Here is a 21329-nt window from a genome sequence, read left to right as displayed (position 1 = left end):
AAACTTCAAGATGGTTCAGATTAATAGGAGTAGGCCTGAAATAATTGAAATACAATGTGGATATCAATATAACTATTTTACATTTTGAACACAGATCATCCACCAATAAAAAGTCATCGCTGGGTGCAGATTGAAATGAAAAAGTGATTGCTAAAATTTTCACATAACAAAATGTGTATTGTATGTATGAGGTTAACAAACTAAGATAGGTAAGAGTGTGTGAGAAGTCTTCTGACTAACTTGAACACCAAACCTTCACATAACAGACTAGGCTCCATGCTTCTTCTCCATTAAGATGTGTGGCTGTGCCACCTTCTCATAGACAGTAAAGATTAAGAGGATGACAAGAGGCATCTGCTTACACAGCGTTAGGAGCTAATCTCCAGGCCCTACGAAAACTCCTGAAGGGAGACAGAAGCAAGAGAATAATAAAGCTCTCCATTCTCACTCTGTAGAGCTTCACCTCCCTGCAGAATCATCTGATTTTTGGATCTATCTTAGTATGATACAACATATCAGCTGCTTCAATCAATACACTAACTGATTTAGTGAAACTGGGCTCACATGTCAAATTGACAGACTGTTCACACCTCTGAAAGAAGCTTAGAACCTGATAAGAGGAGAATCATCTGAGGAAATACTCTGGAAAGTTAAGGTGACATGAGTTCACCCACTGGATCCATTCTTAGTACCAGCGCAGAAGAAAGCCAGTCAGGTAAGCCACAGTTAATGATACTCTAACTCCATCCATCTTATTTTATCCGTTTTTTTTTTTTTGCAAAAAATATGTATTCAATGAAGATTAAAAAAAAAAAAAAATAATAATAAAAAATACACATATAGCTAAACATAAATATTAACATATTTAAGAAACATATATCCGTTAAAAAAAAAAAACAACACATTCTGTATATGCTTTTTTAACAAATAAGATGTAGGCAAGATATAATAGAGACTGGGAAGAGAGGGATCACTTTGGCGCATTTGGCCAGCTTGAATATGTATTGCAATATATGCAAACTAAGAATCCCTTGTTTCATAAACAGGAGTTTGCTATGTAAGGGTTAATAAGTGGTCACACCTCTTTAGTATTGTATATAAAGAAGCTACTTAGGACCCTAATACTTATAACTCCATTTCTACCGCATGGTGCAGGTTAGTAATTAAAAAAGGGCAGGAATGCCTGAAGTTACTGTATTATTTGTTTTTATTACGCTATAAGTTCTGCTTACTCTGCTGTAACCCCTTTGTGTTATTTATTGATTATTTTGGTGTTTTTTTTGTTTGTTTTTTTGGGGAACACACCTGGTTACACGCATAGATAACTAACTATTTTTAATGCAAAAAAAAACATTGCCCACTTCCTTTGTACATTTATTGAGACAGAAACCATATTGTCTCAATTTGTTAAATCTAGTCTAATTTAACGATATGGGTAGAAACGCTATAAGTTTATTACGCTATAAGTTCTGCTTACTATATAAACGCTATATAACGCTTCTAGCATAATAAACGCTATAAGTTTATTACGCTATAAGTTTATTACGCTATAAGTTCTGCTTACTCTGCTGTAACCCCTTTGTGTTATTTATTGATTTTTTTGGTGTTTTTTTTTGTTTTTGGGGAACACACCTGGTTACACGCATAGATAACTATTTTGAATGCAATAAAATACATTGCCCACTTCCTTTGTACATTTATTGAGACAGAAACCACACTGTCTCAATTTGTTAAATCCAGTCTCATTAAAGATATAGGTAGAAACTGGCATTATAAATATTTATATCTACATATCATCTTAGTAGCAATTATAAAAAAGCAATCAGTCTGATAAACCTTGTACATATTTTTCAAAGCACCTCATTCTTGGCTGTGCAATTGCAGATACTGTATATACTGCAGGCACATCTAGCATTTATTTTACTTATACCGAGAAAATGGTATTGTGTGCCTTTTACTGCGTGAAGTAAAAACAAGTTTCTCATCATTTAAAGAACATCAATTTGAAATGCTGAGCCACTATATATCTCCATAAAATGCATTGTGACTTTTTCTTAGAAGAAATACATTGGGAGAATTATTTTTACAGCATCACACTGATTATGTTTATGCAAAGTGAAGCCACATTTTTTTTTTTTAGCAGATGTATAAATGTGTCAATTAACTATCAGAAAAGCTAAGAATTAAAAAAATCAAATGCACCTAAAATCGCCTATGGGTCTTATTTTTTTTAAGTATTTGACAGTGATTGAGAGCGCCCACTGTCAAATACTTGAAAGCAATAAGTCCAATCCACACCATCATAGAAATGTGTTATTTTAGTTATATGTTTGAAGGCTGTGCTGCATCACTTTAGTAAGCAAGACCTGGAATGTTGGGAACCTTTGGTCGTATCTCTAGTTAATATCCAAAGACATCTAGACAGATTTATGTTGGCCATAGAGAGAAAATGAATTGTGAAGAATGGTGGGTGACTCTTTGTTTTTCCTTCCAGTTCCTAGTCCTGTCTCAGGTCCAGCCCCAAGCCCGGCTCTGCTGTGCCGAGTATGTGGTGACAGCAGCAGCGGAAAGCATTACGGCATCTTTGCTTGCAACGGTTGCAGTGGTTTCTTCAAAAGGAGTGTCCGCCGAAAACTAATCTACAGGTAGGTCCAATCTTAGAACTTTGAATTCTTCAAATTCTGTTCATTTTGCTGTCACAATAAATATAATGATTGTATAATTAAATATTAATTTAGGGTGGACATAATAAGATGTCAATTCTATAACTTCATATTCAGTAAATTTAAAAAAAAAAATAAAAAAAAAAAGAGCTGGAAATGGTTGCTGAACAATACACCTAAATTGGCAGAGTTCACCGATAAATGGTGTTGTTACAATTGTGTCTAAACGAGGCACATTTTGCCTACAGTGACTTGTATATTCACCTTATATAAAATGTAAGTTTAAATTCTGATTTTGAGCCCATAACATTAGAGTTCCTTTTAAAAAAAAAATTGCATATTTTATTTATATCTCATTCATAAATCATTGCTCTCTTTCTGACTGACTCAACTGAACTTAGTAAATTGTGTGCATTTGATGCATTAACATGGTTTTAAGGTTACACTATTTGACCTGTCCAGGGGCTGATTTTGAGGTGAAGCAAGCATTCAGATGGTTCCACTGTTAAAGTGCTGGGTGCATCACAAACTCTAACATTTTGTGGAATGTTCAATGCTGTCTCAAATGTACAGGAAAGGAAGATGCCTTTCCATGTATAGGAACGTGTACAGAGACACTTTACGCACATTTAGATGATTTCATATTATTAATGCAGTATAAAATCCGAAAACAAAAAAGTAATATATTGCAGTTTACAATCCTTAAATGTGGTGACTGCATTCATTTTCTTTTTGTAGTATTTTTCAGATTTTTACTTTATTTCACCTGTTGATCTGGCCAGTAATATACTGTCTTAGGATGACTCCATTCTGGATGGAGGAGCAATGCACACACCTTAGGCCCCTTTCACACAGGGGCGGGGGTGGCGTCGGCAGTAAAACGCATCTACTTTTAGCGGCGCTTTACTGTCAATTTCGAAGCGCTATTCGGCCTCTAGTGGGGCGCTTTTACCCCCCGCTAGCGGGCGAGAGAGGGTTAAAACCACCACAAAGTGCCTCTGCAGAGGCACTTTGCTGGCAGTATAGCCGCGTTACCCCATTGATTTCAATGGGCAGGAGCGGTAGAGGAGCGGTATACACACGGCTCCTTCATCGCTCCAAAGATGCTGCTAGCAGGACATTTTTTACCGTCCTGCTAGCGCACCTCTCCAGTTTGAAAGCCCTCGGGACTTTCACACTGGAGAGACAGACAGCAGCGGCAAAGTGACCCAGTGTGAAAGGGGTCTTAGACAGCAGAATTGACAATCTGCGCAGACTAACCATTCAAACCTGAACTCTAGCTAACATTTTTTTAGCAGTTACACCAACAGTTTTTTTTTCTCATTTTTTGATAAATGTTTTAAATTAACGAATAAATATTGACCATTGTAGGCACACCTGTCAGTGATAAATAGTTTGACTCAACCCCATAACTGCCACAGTTTCTGGGCAGGTCTGTCTGTTAAGGGAAGTTGAAAAACAGACTGGCAGGATCACCAAGTGAAAATAAATGGAAAAAGCTAAAACGAATACAGCTACTACATTCTTTTTAATCAACAAATAAAGAATATATTTTAAAAAACAGCCTTTTTTTGTTTTACTTTGTGTGTATGCTCCAGATGCCAGGCTGGGACAGGGATGTGTCCAGTGGATAAAGCACATAGAAATCAGTGCCAGGCTTGCAGGTTAAAAAAATGCCTTCAGACAGGCATGAACAAGGATGGTAAGCTTCTTGCCTGCTTTCTCAGGTAGTTGACTTATAGTATATGACCGCTCTGTAACATCGGTGATATAACTATGTGATTTTATTCTTTTACCTTCAGCTGTACAGAATGAGCGTCAGCCTCGCAGCACAGCGCAGATCCGACTGGATAGTATTGAGTTAGAGACAGACAGCCGCTCTGAACACTTGGCAACCACCCGAGAGCCTCCTCCTTCCTGTCCACCAGTGAACAACTTACGAACCCCCGTCCCCAATAACATATCAGGAACCCTGAGTCCACCCCATAACCATCGATTCATGGCTAGCTTGATGACAGCAGAGACTTGCGCCAAACTGGAGCCGGAAGAAGGTATGGGTCCTTTAATTGTGAATATAGATAAATATGTACCATTTCAATATTCATCCAAGCATATTAACTTATTCATAAATCAAAGACCACTCTCTGTAGTAAGGTCATATCATTTTGTAGTTCAGAGCTGATTTTTTTTTTTTTTTCGTTTTCGGATATACAAGGTATTCAACTTGTGATTTTATCCATAATGCTAGGACCAGAGGAATTTATAAACTACTGAAAAAGCAGAAAATAGGTTACACATAGAAATTGAACACATTTTTATTAATATACTATGACAAAAACAAATAGGAAGAAATAGACCTCATGTGATCTGATACCTGCTGCTTTGTATGTGATGGCAGCCTTGTTTCCTTGTATCATAGCCTGGGCAATAGGGTTTAAGACTAGTAAGTAGTGACTGACAGGCGGGGAGAGTAAAGCCTCGTACACACGATCAGTTCATCCGATGAAAACAGTCTGAAAGACAGTTGTCCTAGGTTAACCGATGAAGCTGACTGATGGTCCATCGCGCCTACACATCATCGGTTAAATAACCGATCGTGTCAGAACACGGTGACGTAAAACACAACAAAGTGCTGAAAAAAACGAAGTTCAATGCTTCCAAGCATGCGTCGACTTGATTCTGAGCATGCGTGGATTTTTAACGGATGGTTTTGCATACTAACGATCGGTTTTGACCTATCGGTTAGCAATCTATCAGTTAAATTTTAAAGCAAGTTTGCTTTTTTTTAACCGAAAAAACGATCGGTTTGGACCGATGAAAACGGTCCATCAGACCGTTCTCATCGGTTTAACCGATCGTGTGTACGCGGCCTAAAAAGACAGGCACCAATGTGTGAAGCATGCCTCTCTGACCATATAGTTCAATTGAATTTCTGGAAGTGTTTTTTATATTTTCCATGCACAAGCCATTTAAATATGGAATTTAAAAGATTTGATTTTAAAAAGTGTGAAATGAATATTAAAAACAAGTTTTGTATTGTAATTAGGAATTACAGCTTCTCTTGTTCATGGATGCTTAAAATATAAACTGGTCTACTTCACTTTGATTCATACATTGGTAAATCAGTCCCATAAATGAAGCTGAGTCTTTTTATAGTCACAGAATTGCTATGCATTAAATCTACAATTACAGACAACTAAGTTTATTGTCAACTCTTCTAAATGGTAAGAAGTGCTGATACCATTTTTTTCTTCCAGCTGATGAGAACATAGATGTTACAAGTAATGAGCCAGAACGAACACCTAATGATTTTCAGATGTCTGCCTTTATTACATCCAGTCCAGAAGGAGTGTATGAGACCTCAGCCCGACTCCTCTTCATGGCAGTGAAATGGGCAAAGAACCTGCCAGTCTTCTCCAACCTTCCATTTAGAGACCAGGTGAGATTAGAGACTGCTAATGTAAATTCTACAATTGTGTGCTGATTTAGAGAGATGTTGGCTACTTCAAAGAACAATATAGGCTGCTTATTCAAAGGAGGAGTACAGTATTTAAATTTCACTTTATAGCTTAATATTCCAGAGAATGTAATTTTTGCCAAAGTGCCCATGTTTATGTAGACCTTTAATCAATACAACTGTACAACTGTCATGCTTATACTACTATGCTTTGTGAATCCAGCCTTGCAGGAAAACTTGATTGTCTTTTCTTTTTTATGTTTATTATGTAGGTCATCCTTCTAGAAGAAGCATGGAGTGAACTGTTTCTTCTCTGTGCCATCCAGTGGTCTATGCCACTTGACAGCTGCCCCTTGCTGTCCGTGCCAGACTTATCTTCAAGTGTTCATGGAAAAGCTATCTCCTCCAGTCTGGATGTACGAATCCTTCAAGAAACAATTAGTCGCTTTAAATCGCTAAGTGTTGACCCAACAGAATTTGCTTGCCTGAAGGCAGTACTCCTCTTTAAACCAGGTGGGTATTTTAATTCTGACAAACACTCAAGTCAAACACTGAAATGCACGTTCTTTATTTAGAATAATCTCTTTTATCAAATCTTACATCTTACTTGCTGTATTTCAGAGACCAGAGGCCTTAAAGACCCTGAACAAGTGGAAAACCTTCAAGATCAGTCTCAAATGATGTTGGCTCAACATACTAGGAATCATTATCCCAACCAGCCAGTCAGGTAACGAAACATTCGCCAGCAACTTAATTTGTAAATATTTTCTAGCACATTTGCCATGTAAACAAGTATTGATCACATTTGTTTATAATATGGTGTAGAGTGTCGCATATGTCACAGACTACAATATGGGGGTTTTATATAGTTTTTTATCAAAGTGATCATAAAACCATTTTTGTAAAATGCGATGATAGCAGGACTTACTGCTCTTGCTTTTTTTTTTTTTTTTTTTATCTCAGAAAACTTAAAAAACCTGGCTTCAACTACTAAGTAGTTTGTAGTCTCTGTCAAGTTTTAAATATTTTCTGAGTTTTTTTGCAATTCATAAATACCGGTGATTCTCCCACTGGTTATTTTGCGGTATGTGCGCCCCCTAGTGTGTGTGAAACATATTTGAGGGGGGCCTCGATTATTTTCTTTGTTGTTTTTTTTTTCCTTTTTTCTGTTCTTGCTTCTCATACTGTAAGCCAGGAACGCTACCCAACTTCAAGTACAGTATGTACCCTCTGTGCTTTCTGGGAACTATGGAGTCTCCCTGGAGTGTCCACTTTGTGCAAGCTCCCCTTTTTAAACCACATGCTTATGTGCAGCCACCCCCAGCATCGCACACACAGGCAGTGCGAAAGACGCAGAACCAAAACCAAGCCTCTCCCCCTCTTCACAGCAGTGATTGAAAGTGGGTCCTGTGCTTTGACTTTGGTTCTTGGTCTCTTGTGCTGCCTGTGTGTGGTATTAACAGCAGCTGCACATAAACCTGTAGAACAAAATAGGGGTACACATAAAGTGCAAATTCCATCTGGACTGCAGAGGGGGCACAGATTACTGAAGTCAGGCAGTGCAGCCAGGGGAAAGTGAGGAGCAAGCACAGAAGATAAAAATTGGTCCTGCTATCAGCATTTCATTTTACAGCAAAAATGTGGTTTCACGTTAAGGGGCCATTGCAACAAAGGATTTCCCAAACACTATAGGATACATAGAGGAACCACAGCAGTAGTTGTTTTCTTTCATATTCTCATAGGTTGCTTTACTAAAGGCAAATAGGCTGTTCACTTTGCAAGGGAATTTTCTCTTAGCTTAGCGAATGTGGTGAAGATTTATTTTGCTAATAATGTGCACGGGAAAAAAGCAAAACTATTTCTGATTGTTCATGATTGCATAATGTAAGTCAGTTCTTGCATAACTTAATTTACACCTGAAGCCTCCTCTAAACATTTTTTGGGACTGTGATAAACTTGGCATCTTCTACTATATCTGGAGGACATGCCCCATGGTTTGTAAGCTTTTGACCAGTGTGTACCAAATGATAAAACAGGGATGCTCCCTTCAAAAATATCTCAATTATTAGTTTAGCTAATAATGGCTTTATTCATGGTAACAAAACAATAATGAGAGGATGGAAATCTGCAACTCTCCACACCCAAGAAATACAAAAAATGCATCCATGCAAAACAAACACAACAAAAACATAACTGTTAAACCTGATTGATACAATGCTAAAATTCAAAATAATCAAGACCCAAGAGGTGGAACTACCTCCCTGCAGACTTTGATCAACTCCTTCTCAAATTATAACAGGCAACTACTATGTCTCGGTGCTCCTCACCATGATCCCCAGCAGTTACCCCCACCCCTAGTCTTTACCTACCTTATATTTTCTCTCTGGCTCCCACTCTTAACCTGTCAAATAAATTGATGGGTTAGTAGGTGTTAGTCACTGCTATGGCTCATTTACTTAGTGTGTAAATTTCTCCCACCCTCCCATTACTCCCTACCCCACACCTAAAGTCATCAAGCCAGTCAGGTGATACACCAGGTCTTGCTCTTTGCCTTAAAACCTGGGGCAGTCCTTTACTGATCTGAAGAGCTGGTGTGATGTTGCAGTGCATAATTACACTATAAATAAAGAGCTCCATGATCACGCTTAATCGCCTTACCATTCCATGTCTGGCGAACATTTATTTCTGGCGTGCAGTTTTGTAAACTTTGCTTTGGAAATAGCCCTTGGATAGCAAGTGTTCCAGATTTAAGCTTTGGGGCTCTGTACCACATAATTGCTATGATTAATCAACACAGCGATCACATGATGTAGCCAGTGTAGTGTTTACATCTGTGAGTGCTCCCCTTTTTCCTCTACCCTATAGCGAACCAAAAAGGAAAGGAGATAAGGCTAATAAATAACTGACTTGTTCATTCATTAGTTCCAGATTAGCAGCTGCAAAAGCAGCAGCTACTAATTTAATGATCAGATTTTAACCCTTACACCTCCCTCTCCATCCTGTCTCTGCAGTGACTGTATATTAACCCCTTCACCTCCCTTATTCTGCACATCTGAACAATTAACCCTTCATCTCCATCCTTTCATAGTAGATGACCTGTACATCAACCCCCTCCACTTTTCCTTCCTCTGTGTATGACCTGTATATTAATGTATCTAATGCAACATTTACCCATCAATACTGGCATTTTTCTTAATTTCCCCCAAATTTTTGGATCAAATTTAGATACCGCTAGGTAGAGAGGTAAAGTCCGACTAGACCGCTGTGAGGGCAGGGAGCTTGTCCTAGGTCCAAGCTGCAGCAATGTCGGAGGAAAAGATCCAAAAGTCGCATCATGAAGTAGAACCAATTGCATGAAGTGAGATAAATGTCAGCCCAGCCCCCAGCCAGGCCACACCCCCAATGTGTTTCGCTCATAAATAAGCTCCAAGGGGCAGAGCAAATCTTTTCTTTTGACAAAACATTAGATCACCTTGGGGTGTCCATTTTTCCCAAAAAGGAGTAATTTTGGGGAAGTCTGTACTGTCCTGGCATTTTTATTTGCTATGTTTTATAGCAGTAAGTAATGAGTCTATGTAAAAATAAAAAATAAATTAAAACAGCAATTAAATATCACCAAAAAAAAGCCTATGTGTTAAAAAATGATATAAATCTTATTGGGTACAGTGATGCATGAGAGAGCAATTGTCAATTAAAGCATCCCCAGTACTGAAAAAATATGTGGTAATGAAGGGGTATTACAACCTAGTACTTGTGGTTAAGAGAAGGGTGCCATGACACCGAATCATTCATAGTACATCTGGGTATCAGCTTGGGGGAAAGCACATAAGTTTATGGGAGAAAGTATGTATAGTGATGTTCTTTATATCCAAAACAAGTTTACTATGTGTACTGGTATAAACAGATTAATAATAAATAAGCAAGTTAATATAAGCTTATCCATTTAATATGTCGGCTAATATACCAACTAATCTTTCATAAATATGGTTGGTTGTCTGAAGTTCTACTTTTCCTACTAATCTTCACCCCTCTACCTGCAATGTGGAGGATGCATCACCACAACAGACACAAGGGGTACATTTAGGTATTGTCACTACCATCCTCGTACAGCAGGGGTCTCCAAACTTTTCAGTACAAGAGCCACGTTGTATATTTCACAAATATTCACAGGCGATACAATTTTGATTAAATGATTAAATGAACAAATCAAATTTAAGTCAATTAATATTTTTTTCTTGGGAACTTTTTTTTAATCAGCATGTTATGATTTAGAACAACAGGAAAACAACCTAAATAAACTAATTCCACATATACTTTAGTCCGTCAGAGTCTCTTATATCAGACTCCCTATTAAAGTCCCCCTCACATGAGAGTCCCTATCAGAGTCTCCTCCCCTACATCAGAGTTCCAATAAGAGCCCCCTCTTACATCAGGGGGCTGGAAAAGATCTTGCAGCAGGCCAAAGTTTGGAGATCCGTCTTTCAATTTACTTGACAATTCATATATCTACCCCTCTGTGTATCTACCAGACTAATTTTATCAATTGCCACCAAAATAACAGAGACAAGCTAAACAGCAAACCATGCAGAATTCTAGGATTGGCTAGCTTTCAAACAATTGAAAATACTTAGAGAAAGTTTAATTTAAAAAAAAGCAGAAATATGAAAAAGATGAATCTAAATTTGGGGCTGTCATTTTTCAAATTTCCAAACTTTAGAAAACTTTTTAAAAGAAGTTCTTGTAACTAAAGCTGCGCTATATTTTTAAATATATTTAGCATATCAAACTATTTTACCTGTTCGTTATAAAACAACATGGGAGTATGAAGTCTCCAAAGAATTGAATGGAGATTGAAACACATATTCGTTAGCCTAACTGTGAAGCTGTGTGGCACTGAGGAGACCACATAGCTGACATCTCTCTGGATTGGGGACAGGTGAGTATAAGATTTGTTGAGGGTAGGTTGAATGAATAATATAAAATATTCAGTTACATTTAAGGGATAGGCCATTAACCTTTGTTTTCCCTTCTGTTAGGTTTGGGAAGCTGCTTTTGTTGTCCCCATCTCTTCGCTTCATCTCCTCTGAGCGCATAGAGCTTTTGTTTTTCCACCGTACCATTGGCAACACTCCCATGGAAAAACTCCTCTGTGATATGTTTAAGAACTGAACAGGTCACTCAGCCAGTGTGGCGGAAGCCTAAAATAACCAGCTGCTAATATAGTAGTGAAATGCAAGGCCCTTGTACAAGGGTCCAATCATGAAAAGAAAACTGACTTAAGAATTTCACTGGAACTTGAGCACAGCAATGCAATCACAAGCCAATGACTTCTGTCCTACTTATTGTCGTATTGTGTGTGTGTATATACTCAGGGGATATCATTCGTGTACCTCCTGTCCGCATTTACAAAGATGTATGTGATGGTTTCTGCTTATAAGAGGCATGGTCATAATTTAGGGATGCTAAGAAACTGGAAGAAAGGAAGAGCGCAGTTGTTGCCCAAAGCAACCTCATATACTAATTTACAGAAGCATAAAAACCTAAACTTCAAAAATGTCAGGGTGCAATAGGCCAGTTGTTCTCAACCCTGTCCTCAAGTACCTCCAACAGGCCATGTTTTGTGAATTTCTGTTAGATAAAATAGCTTCTACAAAATACCAATCTATTGACTCTGATTTAAAGCACCTGTGCAAGATAAAGAAAAACCTGCAAACATGACCTGGAAGCCACTGCAATAGACAGCACGTATGTTTTTACAGTGTTTTTGTTTCCCTTTATTTATTTATTGTTTATAGACATACTGTAAGTAATTTGTGTCAGTGTGCTGCCAGCTTCAGAGGGTTTCATGTGAGTAAAAAAATGTTTGTGTGCGTTTTGTGTTGCACCCTGCAATTTGCTTCTTGAGCCCTCCTGTGATGTTAGAGCATTTTTTTGTGTTTACAATGTTTTACAGCTTATATTTAATAAACATTTATTTTACAATCCAGATGTACTAATCTCTGACAGGTAAACCAAACTTCCTACATATTCGTACGGCATGGACACAGCTGTGCATATACAATTTTCATGATAACATCCACAATTCAAAACACAGCAGTAATACACAACCAAATTAGAAGTGTGTAAGGATCTGCTATGGGGCTGGGTTTAAAAACCTAGGAAGAAGGAAGTGAAGAGGGAGAAAGGAACTGAGTCACATGACCTTACACTCTCACAGGAGCTGTTGCTGCTGTTGTATTTTACCCAGACTCGAAGCAGAAACTATTATGCAAGTATCCCTACGTTCAATAGTTTAACCGCTTCTGCCAGTAGCTTCTTGAGTGTGCATATGAATCCTTGTAACGGACAGGGGATCACTGTCATATTGTTATTATGTCCCATGCACTGTGACCGATAGCTAGGTCTGTGGGACTGTATGTGTGTAGTGGGCACCTTGCAGTACATAGGTGAACTGGTTTATTGCAATAGTGTTTATACATAGCTCCTGTTATTTTAGTTTACCCTGTCGCTTCTGGTCTGGGATTATATAGCTAGTTTTAGCTAAGGGCACAATAACCAGCATAGGCTAGAGCAGGTTAGGCATCTGACAGTCACTTCTGGTTGTATGACAGATTAGATGCTACTAGGGACTAAGCACAGAGTATGTGCTTACTCTGAGTTCCAGTGCCACATAACGATTTCTGTTGGTGTAGAACTGCATTCCAGGGTCTCATAACCACCCGAGATCTTGTCTGACACCAAGACAAATGCTGCATTGTGATCATCCCCAGGGGCCCTTGCAACTGGACTTTGCTGCAACATTCACCTGGAGGTATCTTGCTTAATATCTATATACTGTATAATTGGATATATGTGCACAATTCCACCAGAACGTTTGTGGCATTCTTCATAAAGAAAGCAAAGACACAGAGATGAGCATTTCAGGCCAAGGTGAAGAGGGCCCCCTGATAGGCTCTAAATCTATAGTTAAAGTCACTGGGCTAGATTCACATAGATTAGCGGATCCTTAGATCCGCTAATCTATGTGATTTACGATCCGCCGGTGCACTTTTGCGAGGCGAGTGCTGTATTCACAAAGCACTTACCTCGAAAATTGCACCGTCGGATCGTAACTCCCCCGGCGGAATGCAAATTCCGAGGCTAGGGGGAGTGTACAATTTAAATCAGGCGCGTTCCCGCGCGGATTTAACAGCGCATGCGCCACCGGCAAAATTTCCCAGTGCGCATGCTCCAAATGACGTCGCTAGGACGTCATTGTTTTCGGCGGCTACGTAAATTGCTGCCATTCGTTTTCCCGATCGACTTACGCAAACAACGTAAAAATTTGAATCTCGGCGCGGGAACGACGGCCATACTTAACATTAGCTACCCCTCATATAGCAGGGGTAACTATCCGCCGGAAAAAGCCGACGTAAAAAAAAAAGCGGCGGGCGTTCGGACTTGAATCGGCGGTTCTCCTCATTTGCATATCCAACACGTAAAAAAACGCGACTACACCTAGCGGCCAGCGGTAGATTGCAGCCTAAGATCCGACTGGTGTAAGGCACTTACACCAGTCGGATCTAAGGGAGATCTATGCGGAACTGATTCTTATGAATCAGTCACATAGATCCGACCGTTGGATCTCAGAGATACGACGGCGGATCAGGAGATCCGCCGTCGTATCTCTTCATGAATCTGGCCCACTGTCATACAACCCAAGTTACCTTTATTTACCTTCATTCTACCAGAAGTATTTGATCAGTATTCCTCTTTAATCTACCGGGAGAATGGAATTGTGGGGCATAAAACACTGAGAAGTTTGCAAGTAATTGTGACCGTTTCTGATTTAGAAAACAGGTGTGTTCTTCCTGTGGACATCATGGCTCTTGTCTTTTCCAGCATAGCTCCAGTGATACTGGGCAGTAATTGTATAGCAGCATATAGTGCCTTTCAGAAATGTATTGAAGGAGGTTGGACTATGTTTTCTGAGCAAATTGATTTCCCATCTGTACTTCAAGAGCTTTGTGAGGTTCTCTCTATTAGCTATCCGTGTGGAGTGGTGTATCACATTGGTGATCGCCAAATGGAAATTTCACCAGGAGGAGCAAGATTGCTGAGCGTAGCCTCCAGTATTATGCCTAAGCTGCTCAAGGATGGAAGGTATGTCCCCGTGGAAATTCTTGAAGCGATGATGAATAAAAATCAAAGGTTGGTGAGTGATTGACGAGAGAAAGGACAGAGAACCAGAATGAAATTATCTAGAGTTTTGACTGTAAAAAATTGTTTTCTTTGTCCTGTCATAATAGATTCTCACCAAGTAGTAACTAACTGCCTGCTACCCTGTGCTGGGTGTTAAGTGTACACAGTTTAAGTCAGAAATACAGCTTCTACCCTTAAATTCAATCTGAGTGACCCGAAGTATCCAGAGCTCTGGACGCAGCAATTGTCAGATTTGCCAGAAGTGGCCCCTACAGATGATATGGATGTAGGCTGGAGTGCTCAACATACTTTTTTTTTGTTGTTAACCACTTCCCGCTCGGCCTATAGCAGAATGACGGCCACGTGGTGGTTCAGTTATTCTGACTGAGCGTCATATGACGTCCAGCAGGATAACAGCTGCCACGCACCCATGGGGGCGGCGATTGGTGGGGCGGTGTGTCAGTCTGACACACTGCTACACAGATCTCGGTAAATAGCCTTTGATGGAGGCTCTTTACCACATGATCAGCTGTGTCTAATCACGGCTGATCCCGATGTAAACAGGAAGAGCAGTTGATTGGCTTTTCCTCACTCACATCTGACAGATGCGAGTAGAGGAGAGCCGTTCGGGTGCTCTCCTGACAGGGGGGATCTGAATGTTTATCAGCGCAGCCCCCCTCGGATGCCCGCCCAGGATGCTGCAATGGGCCACCAGGGAATGTCACCACACTGGACCACCAGGGAAATGCCGCCTTTCCGTGCCCATCAGAGCCGATCAATACTGCCTATCAGTGCCACCCATAAGTACCCATCAGTGCAGCCTACCAGTGCCACCTATGAATGCCCATCAGTCCCGCCTATCAATGCCCATCAATGCTGCATATCAGTGTCACCTCATCAGTGCCGCCTCATTAGTGCCACCTCATCAGTGCCTGTCAATGCAGCTTATCAGTGCCCATCAGTGAAGGAGGAAATTTACCTATTTACAAAATGTTATAACAGAAACAAAGAAAAAAATATTTTTTCAAAATTTTCGGTCTTTTTTTTTATTTGTTTAGCAAAAAATAAAAACTGCAGAAGTGATCAAATACCACCAAAATAAAGCTCTATTTGTGGGAACAAAATAATAACAATGTTGTTTGGGTACAGTGTAGCATGATCACGCAATTGTCATTTAAACAGCGACAACGAAAGCTGAAAATTGGCTTGGGCAGGAAGGGTGGGAATTGCCTGGAATTGAAGTGGTTAAAGAATAAAGTTTTATTAACCATTTTAACATAAGAATATGCACATACACAGAAAGACATGGTTTGATACAAAAATCATGTTGAGGGAAGAGACAATTACAAATGCTGGAGAAGAGTACTAAATATGCCAGAGCACAGTTCGCTGTAAAGAATTACAATGCTCAACACACTTTTAGACTAAGTGATGTTACTCCTTTCCCAGAGGATAGCACCAAAAGATGAAGATGAGTTAAGACAGACACTACACCACATAAAAGATCAGGGGATCATTGTGGCTAGTAAGAGACCTTCTTCCTTCCCTTTTGTGGTAGTGAGTAAAAATGTGGATCCAGCCACTTGTGTGTAGATTAAAGAACTGTGAATCAGAGGACAACACCTGATCATTCAAAGAAAATTGTTGGGTCACTAGACATATGATCTGGATACTACCACATTCCCATGCATAACAGGTACATTGCAACATTCCAGAGATTAATGGGAAGAATTTTGGGTGATCTAGTTTCTAAGGAATCTCTTGTGTACCTCAATGGTAAGCAATTTTTCACCTAAAAGAGGGACTGAAATTGTCAGCACACGAGTGCAAGTTCTGCAGGTCATAAGTCACCTCAGTTGGTCACATAAGTTCTGCTGAAGGAGTTTCCACAGATCCAGTGAATATTACAGAGTTATTTTTTTCCTTGGATTTTGTAGCTACTATCGCAGATTTGTAGAAGGGTATTCTAAAGTGGCTCTTCATCACCTGCTAAAAAGTGATTTGTCAAGTAAAGGGAATCAAGAGGTCTTGCAAAAGTACTTTTGTTGACCATTAGACTTCTGCATCTGAAGAGGCTTTCACTCAATTGAAGAGGAAGTTGACAGAACCACCAGTTTTAGCATATGCCGATGCCCATAAGCCATATGTGTTCCATGTGGATGCTACCTTTAAAGAATTGGATGGGATCTTGCGCCAATGATATCTATCTGGACTATGACCAATAGCCTTCATCAGCCAAAGCCTCACTTCTAGTGAGCGCAACTACCCAGTCCACAAGTTGTAGTTCTAGGGCCATCGTTGATAAGTTACGGTTATCTGTATGGAGCTATGTAGGAAAGTAAGGACAATAATTCTTTGACATTCATCATGACCACAGCTAAACTTGATACCAGAGGACATCGCTGTCTGGCTGCCTTATCCAACTATCAATTCACACTGAAGTACAAACCTGGCCAAAAGAACATTGGAGCTGATGCCCTGTCGAGATGTCCAGGATTAACTTTTGTTGCCAAAAACAGTGAATGGAAAGATCTCTCTGGCCCCAGTGTTGGGGCTCTGTGTGCTATGGCTGCAATAGTTGAAGATTAAGTAGCCTTTTGTTAGATGTGGCTTATAGACTACAAAAGGAGGTGGAGCAAAAGCTGTGCCAGACATGATCGCCTACCCTGCTCTATTAGGGCATTTGAAAACTTCTCCAGATCTCTGCCGTGGTTGATCAGAATTGGTGGGCTGTGAGTACCACAGACCAAGAGATGTTGAGGAAAGCTCTACCTACCCTGAGTGTAGGCGGTGCCTAAGTGATTGTAAGAAGCTGAAGGACTTCTCTGTCGTGTGATATTGTATCATGATCACCCTGGGAGACAACATTGTTTCTGAAAGATGGTCTACATCAGGGCTCAAAATTTCAAGTCCTGAGCTACTAGCCAGGCCTTAAGAGTTACTCTGCACCAGTTGCTCCACCCAACCCCTACACCCCCCGCGTTCCCGAAACGCTCCACCTCCCCTTTTTTTTTTTAAGGGAACTCTTCCCGCACGCGAGTACAGGCTGGTCCCATGGCGGTGACCACTCAGGGGGGGGGGGGGAAGGGGTATACACCAGGGGGATCCCGACCACTGTGCTGAGGCAGATGGTATCCCAAACCCCTACTGATTTGGCCCAACAGAGCGGAGGAGCAGCAATGCTGTCCGCAGGAGCGTTTGCTGACACTGAACATGAACACAAGGGAAGCATGGTCTGTTGGCCGCCAGGTATGTTTACACTTTACACCCTCGAGTGGCAACACACAGGCAAGACAGCATCCACACAAAAGAAAAATCATTATGCATTCCTTAGGACTTTTCGGACTTATCAGTCCCACCGCAGGATACTGCTGAAAATCACAGACAGACCCAATCTTCACCCATCACGGCAGGCCGTGTCATGCCAGACCTTCAAGGACCAGGTCCTCCTTGTATATGGAGTCCACTTCCTTGGACCTGTATAGTACCCTGCCAGAGCAACTCTTTGGTATAGTTTTCATGTGGCCAAGGTGCTGACTCAGGGTCTAGCTCTCAAAGGAGAAGCATTACAAGCAGAAACCTCGCTCTTCTTCCACGAAGCTCGGGTACCATCCATTTTGGCTCTTTCAGGCACTTTAGATGGATCCGATTGCATCCCGTCAGGGATTTCTTAGCGGAGCTCTTCTTAGCACTTCAATAACCGTGACCAACACCTTAGACACTGGCGGAAAAACGGAGGCACTTCCTGTATGGGAGGGGTTATATAGGGAGGGGGCCTTCCTGTCTTTTGGGTGTGCCAGTGTCCATCACCTAAAGGTGACGTATAACCCACATAGTTATGACTATGTTGCCTGTGATGTAGGAAAAAAGAAACCTCAACTGCAACAACGAACACTCCATCTGCTGGTGCTTAGATTATGGTCCCAAGAGCTAGAAGATATCCGCAGGGAAAAGCTGAGAATGCAGTTGTACACACCTACACTTTGAAATGTGGGGGTGCACCTTCATGCAGAGGAAGGCTTGTCTGAGGTTTTGGTGGACTATGAGCTTCAGTCTTGTGGGTGGATTTGGAGTTAAACATTAAAGAAATGGATGTTGCAGAAGTGGTGAACTGAAAAGGGACTTTTCTGAACCAAAACTTGTTCACAAACAGGTTACATGGTCCAGTACTTTGGTTAAAGTGCCCTATGCATGTTCACTGACAGAAGACGAGAGATGAAACGGAAATCTTCCAGCAGACTGTCATAATTGAAATGTAAATCTACAGCCATTTGCTCCACGCCTTCTGTAAGCAAGGGATTAACCTCAGCAGTGGCACAATTACCTACAGGTAATAAGGCTTACCTGTAGGTAAAAAAAATATCTCCTAAACCTGTACGGTTTAGGAGATATTCCCCTTGCAATGCGCCGCTGACTTCAGATGCTGACTGGCAGATGCTCGGCTGAAAGCCCGGCAGACGCCAGAACTTGCCGGAAAGAAGTCTCCCGCGCGCATATGCGGGAGTGACGACATCGCGGCTGGAGACGCGATACCTGGAAGACATGCAGAGGCAAAATGTAATCTCCCTCAGCGTGGACCGGCTGAGATACCGATGCCTCCTTCTAAGGCAGTGGTTCTTAACCTGGGTTCGATCTAACCCCAGGGGTTCGGTGAGTGAGTCTCAGGGGTTCGGCGGAGGTCACACAGGGCCGCCAGTACAAGGCAGGGGCGGACAGGTGCCCTGGGCGATACCATTTCGTATAGGAGGGGGGGCGCAGCCACAGGTGAAGCTCTGCCACGGCAGCGGTCCCTTCCAGCGGCGTGACGTCACTCCACTCACAGCCGAAAGGGGGGGACTCGGAGCACTGCGCAGAGAGCTGTGTGTCGGCGCTGGCTGTGATGAGCTAGAGAGGCAAGGACTAGTCTCAAGGAGCCTGTCTGACTAGTGGAATTTGAACCTAGCAGACAGTGTGCTAAAAAAGACTACTGAACTTGTTTAAAAAGTAAGTAGAACCTGTTAAGAGCATATAATTAAATGGCTGGATTGGGGGGGAGGGGAGGAGGCTGACTTATATAAAATGGCAGATAAAAAAAATGTTTTTGTGTTATTTTAAATGAGCCTTCTCTGACTAGCAAAAATATATATATATATATATATATATATATATATATATATATATATATATATATATATATATATATATTGCAGCCTCACTATGCCATCACATGCAGCCTCTGTGCCATCAATTGTCGCCACTGTGCCCATCACACACAGCCACTGTGCCGATCAAAAGCAAAATCATATTTTATTTTTCCAATTAAGAAGGGTTCAGTGAATGCGCAAATGAAACTGGTGGGGTTCAGTACCTCCAACAAGGTTAAGAACCACTGTTCTAAGGTTAAGTATTTCATAATGAGCTAGTATGCGGTGCACTTGCTAGCTCATTATGCCTTTTGCCTTACAGGTGTACCAAAAAAAAAAGTGCCAGCGGGTATACAACTGCTTTAAGATGCAAGTTGATGCTCTTAGTACAGTGTGGTCCAGAGGAGGACTTGATATCAAAAGACCACACGGGTATGTTTCCGTCTCCCTCACACGCTGTTAGAGGACCATGTGAGGATTCATGTGTGTCCCAGCAAAAAATTGAACACCTTGACACAGAAAGTGTAGATTTCTTGCAGTTGTTAAAAGTAAAATAGATAAAAGTGTGGTTCAGGAGGATTCCAGTGTAGCGAGTCTCTTTACCTCCCTCACACACTTAAAACCGACAACCACAGGTCTATGAATAACTGGAAAGGCATCTCCTATTTAGAGTCAAAATGTCTCAACTGAATATTTTATGCGTCACGGAGCACACATGAAACCAAAACAATCAATCATTCAATCCAACAGGTGGGTTGTCCCCATAGAAGTCATGCAATAGATATCAGGTAGTGAATGGTAGTAATTCAATTTAAGCAAACATTTCCATATGAATCATAGTAGCCAGACGAATACTTATCACTCTAGTACAGGGGTGCCCTACCTTTTGAAGAGCGAGGGCCACTTAAGCGACTTGGTAATCGGACACAGCCCACGTTACTTTTTAGAGGATCGTATTGGAGGTAGAACACAAGTCGGTTTATGCATGCCACTTCTTAGAGGTGAATGGAGGGTCCAATTGGTCAGATTGTTGGACTGACCATGTGAAAGGGGCCCAAGGCTGCTTTCACACTGATGTGCTGTGGTTTACCCGCACCACGGGTACAATGCAGTGTACCTTTGGCTTTCCTGCACTTTGCAATAGACTTCTATTATATTCTGTAGGTTTGGTGCACTTTCAGAAAGCTCACCAAACTCGCAGGTAATAACAGAAGTCTATGGCTCAGTGCAGGTAACCCGCAGGTAAACTGCTCTGCACCTGCAGATCAGTTTAAAAGCAGCCCAGTAACTACTGTAGAAAAGATATGCCCATATATACACTAATTTTAGTAATAAAACTGACCTTTAATAATAGTTTTCTATTCCATCCCAGAGCAGGAGGTCGTGGGCCACATCAAAGGGCTCCGCGGGCCACATGTGGCCCCCGGGCCACTGGTTGGGCACCCCTGCTCTAGTATATCCACCCAAAGACCATCTAGGCTCGGTCAAAAGCGGAAAGCTGTCTTGGTACCCAGTGTGCGCTAACTTTTTAAAAATACAAATGTTCGTGAATGATTGTGTTCACCGTTCCCACAGAAAGTCATCTTGTGTGAAATTTCACGACAGGTTATGCATCGCTTATCCAGGATCAGGCGTTCCACACACTGAATGTTCACAGAAATGACTGCTGTAAGTTGGAAACCACCATGGCCAGGATCATCACTGACTGACGTACAGCCATGTTTGAAATGTTTACCCCATTCAAATGGCTTACTGCCCCTGAGCGTCTCATCACCATACTGTGCTTGAAGTCTTCTGTAGATATCCATGGGTTTTACGCCTTCGTTCACAAGAAACGTCATCACCACGCGCCGTTCCATGCATGCACCAACACTGTTGTCTGCCAACGGTTTAAAGAATGGCTGG

The 21329-nt window shown here is 41.1% G+C and overlaps 1 protein-coding gene across 1 annotated transcript; it reads left to right on the top strand.

Moving 5' to 3' along the window:
* Window positions 1-420: 420 nt before the first annotated feature.
* NR2E3 (nuclear receptor subfamily 2 group E member 3) lies at window positions 421-11774 on the top strand. Its single transcript, XM_040343050.1, has 8 exons — window positions 421-715; window positions 2495-2645; window positions 4262-4365; window positions 4466-4714; window positions 5921-6102; window positions 6393-6633; window positions 6742-6847; window positions 11157-11774. Exons 1-8 carry the CDS (start codon window positions 661-663, stop codon window positions 11287-11289), a joined length of 1221 nt encoding a protein of 406 aa, XP_040198984.1. The 5' UTR covers window positions 421-660; the 3' UTR covers window positions 11290-11774.
* The last annotated feature ends 9555 nt before the right edge of the window (window positions 11775-21329 follow it).

Source organism: Rana temporaria, chromosome 3 (genome assembly GCF_905171775.1).
Source record: "Rana temporaria chromosome 3, aRanTem1.1, whole genome shotgun sequence".
Taxonomy (NCBI): Eukaryota; Metazoa; Chordata; class Amphibia; order Anura; family Ranidae; genus Rana; species Rana temporaria.
Note: the sequence above shows the minus strand (reverse complement) of the source record. Positions and strands in the feature narration are given on the sequence as shown.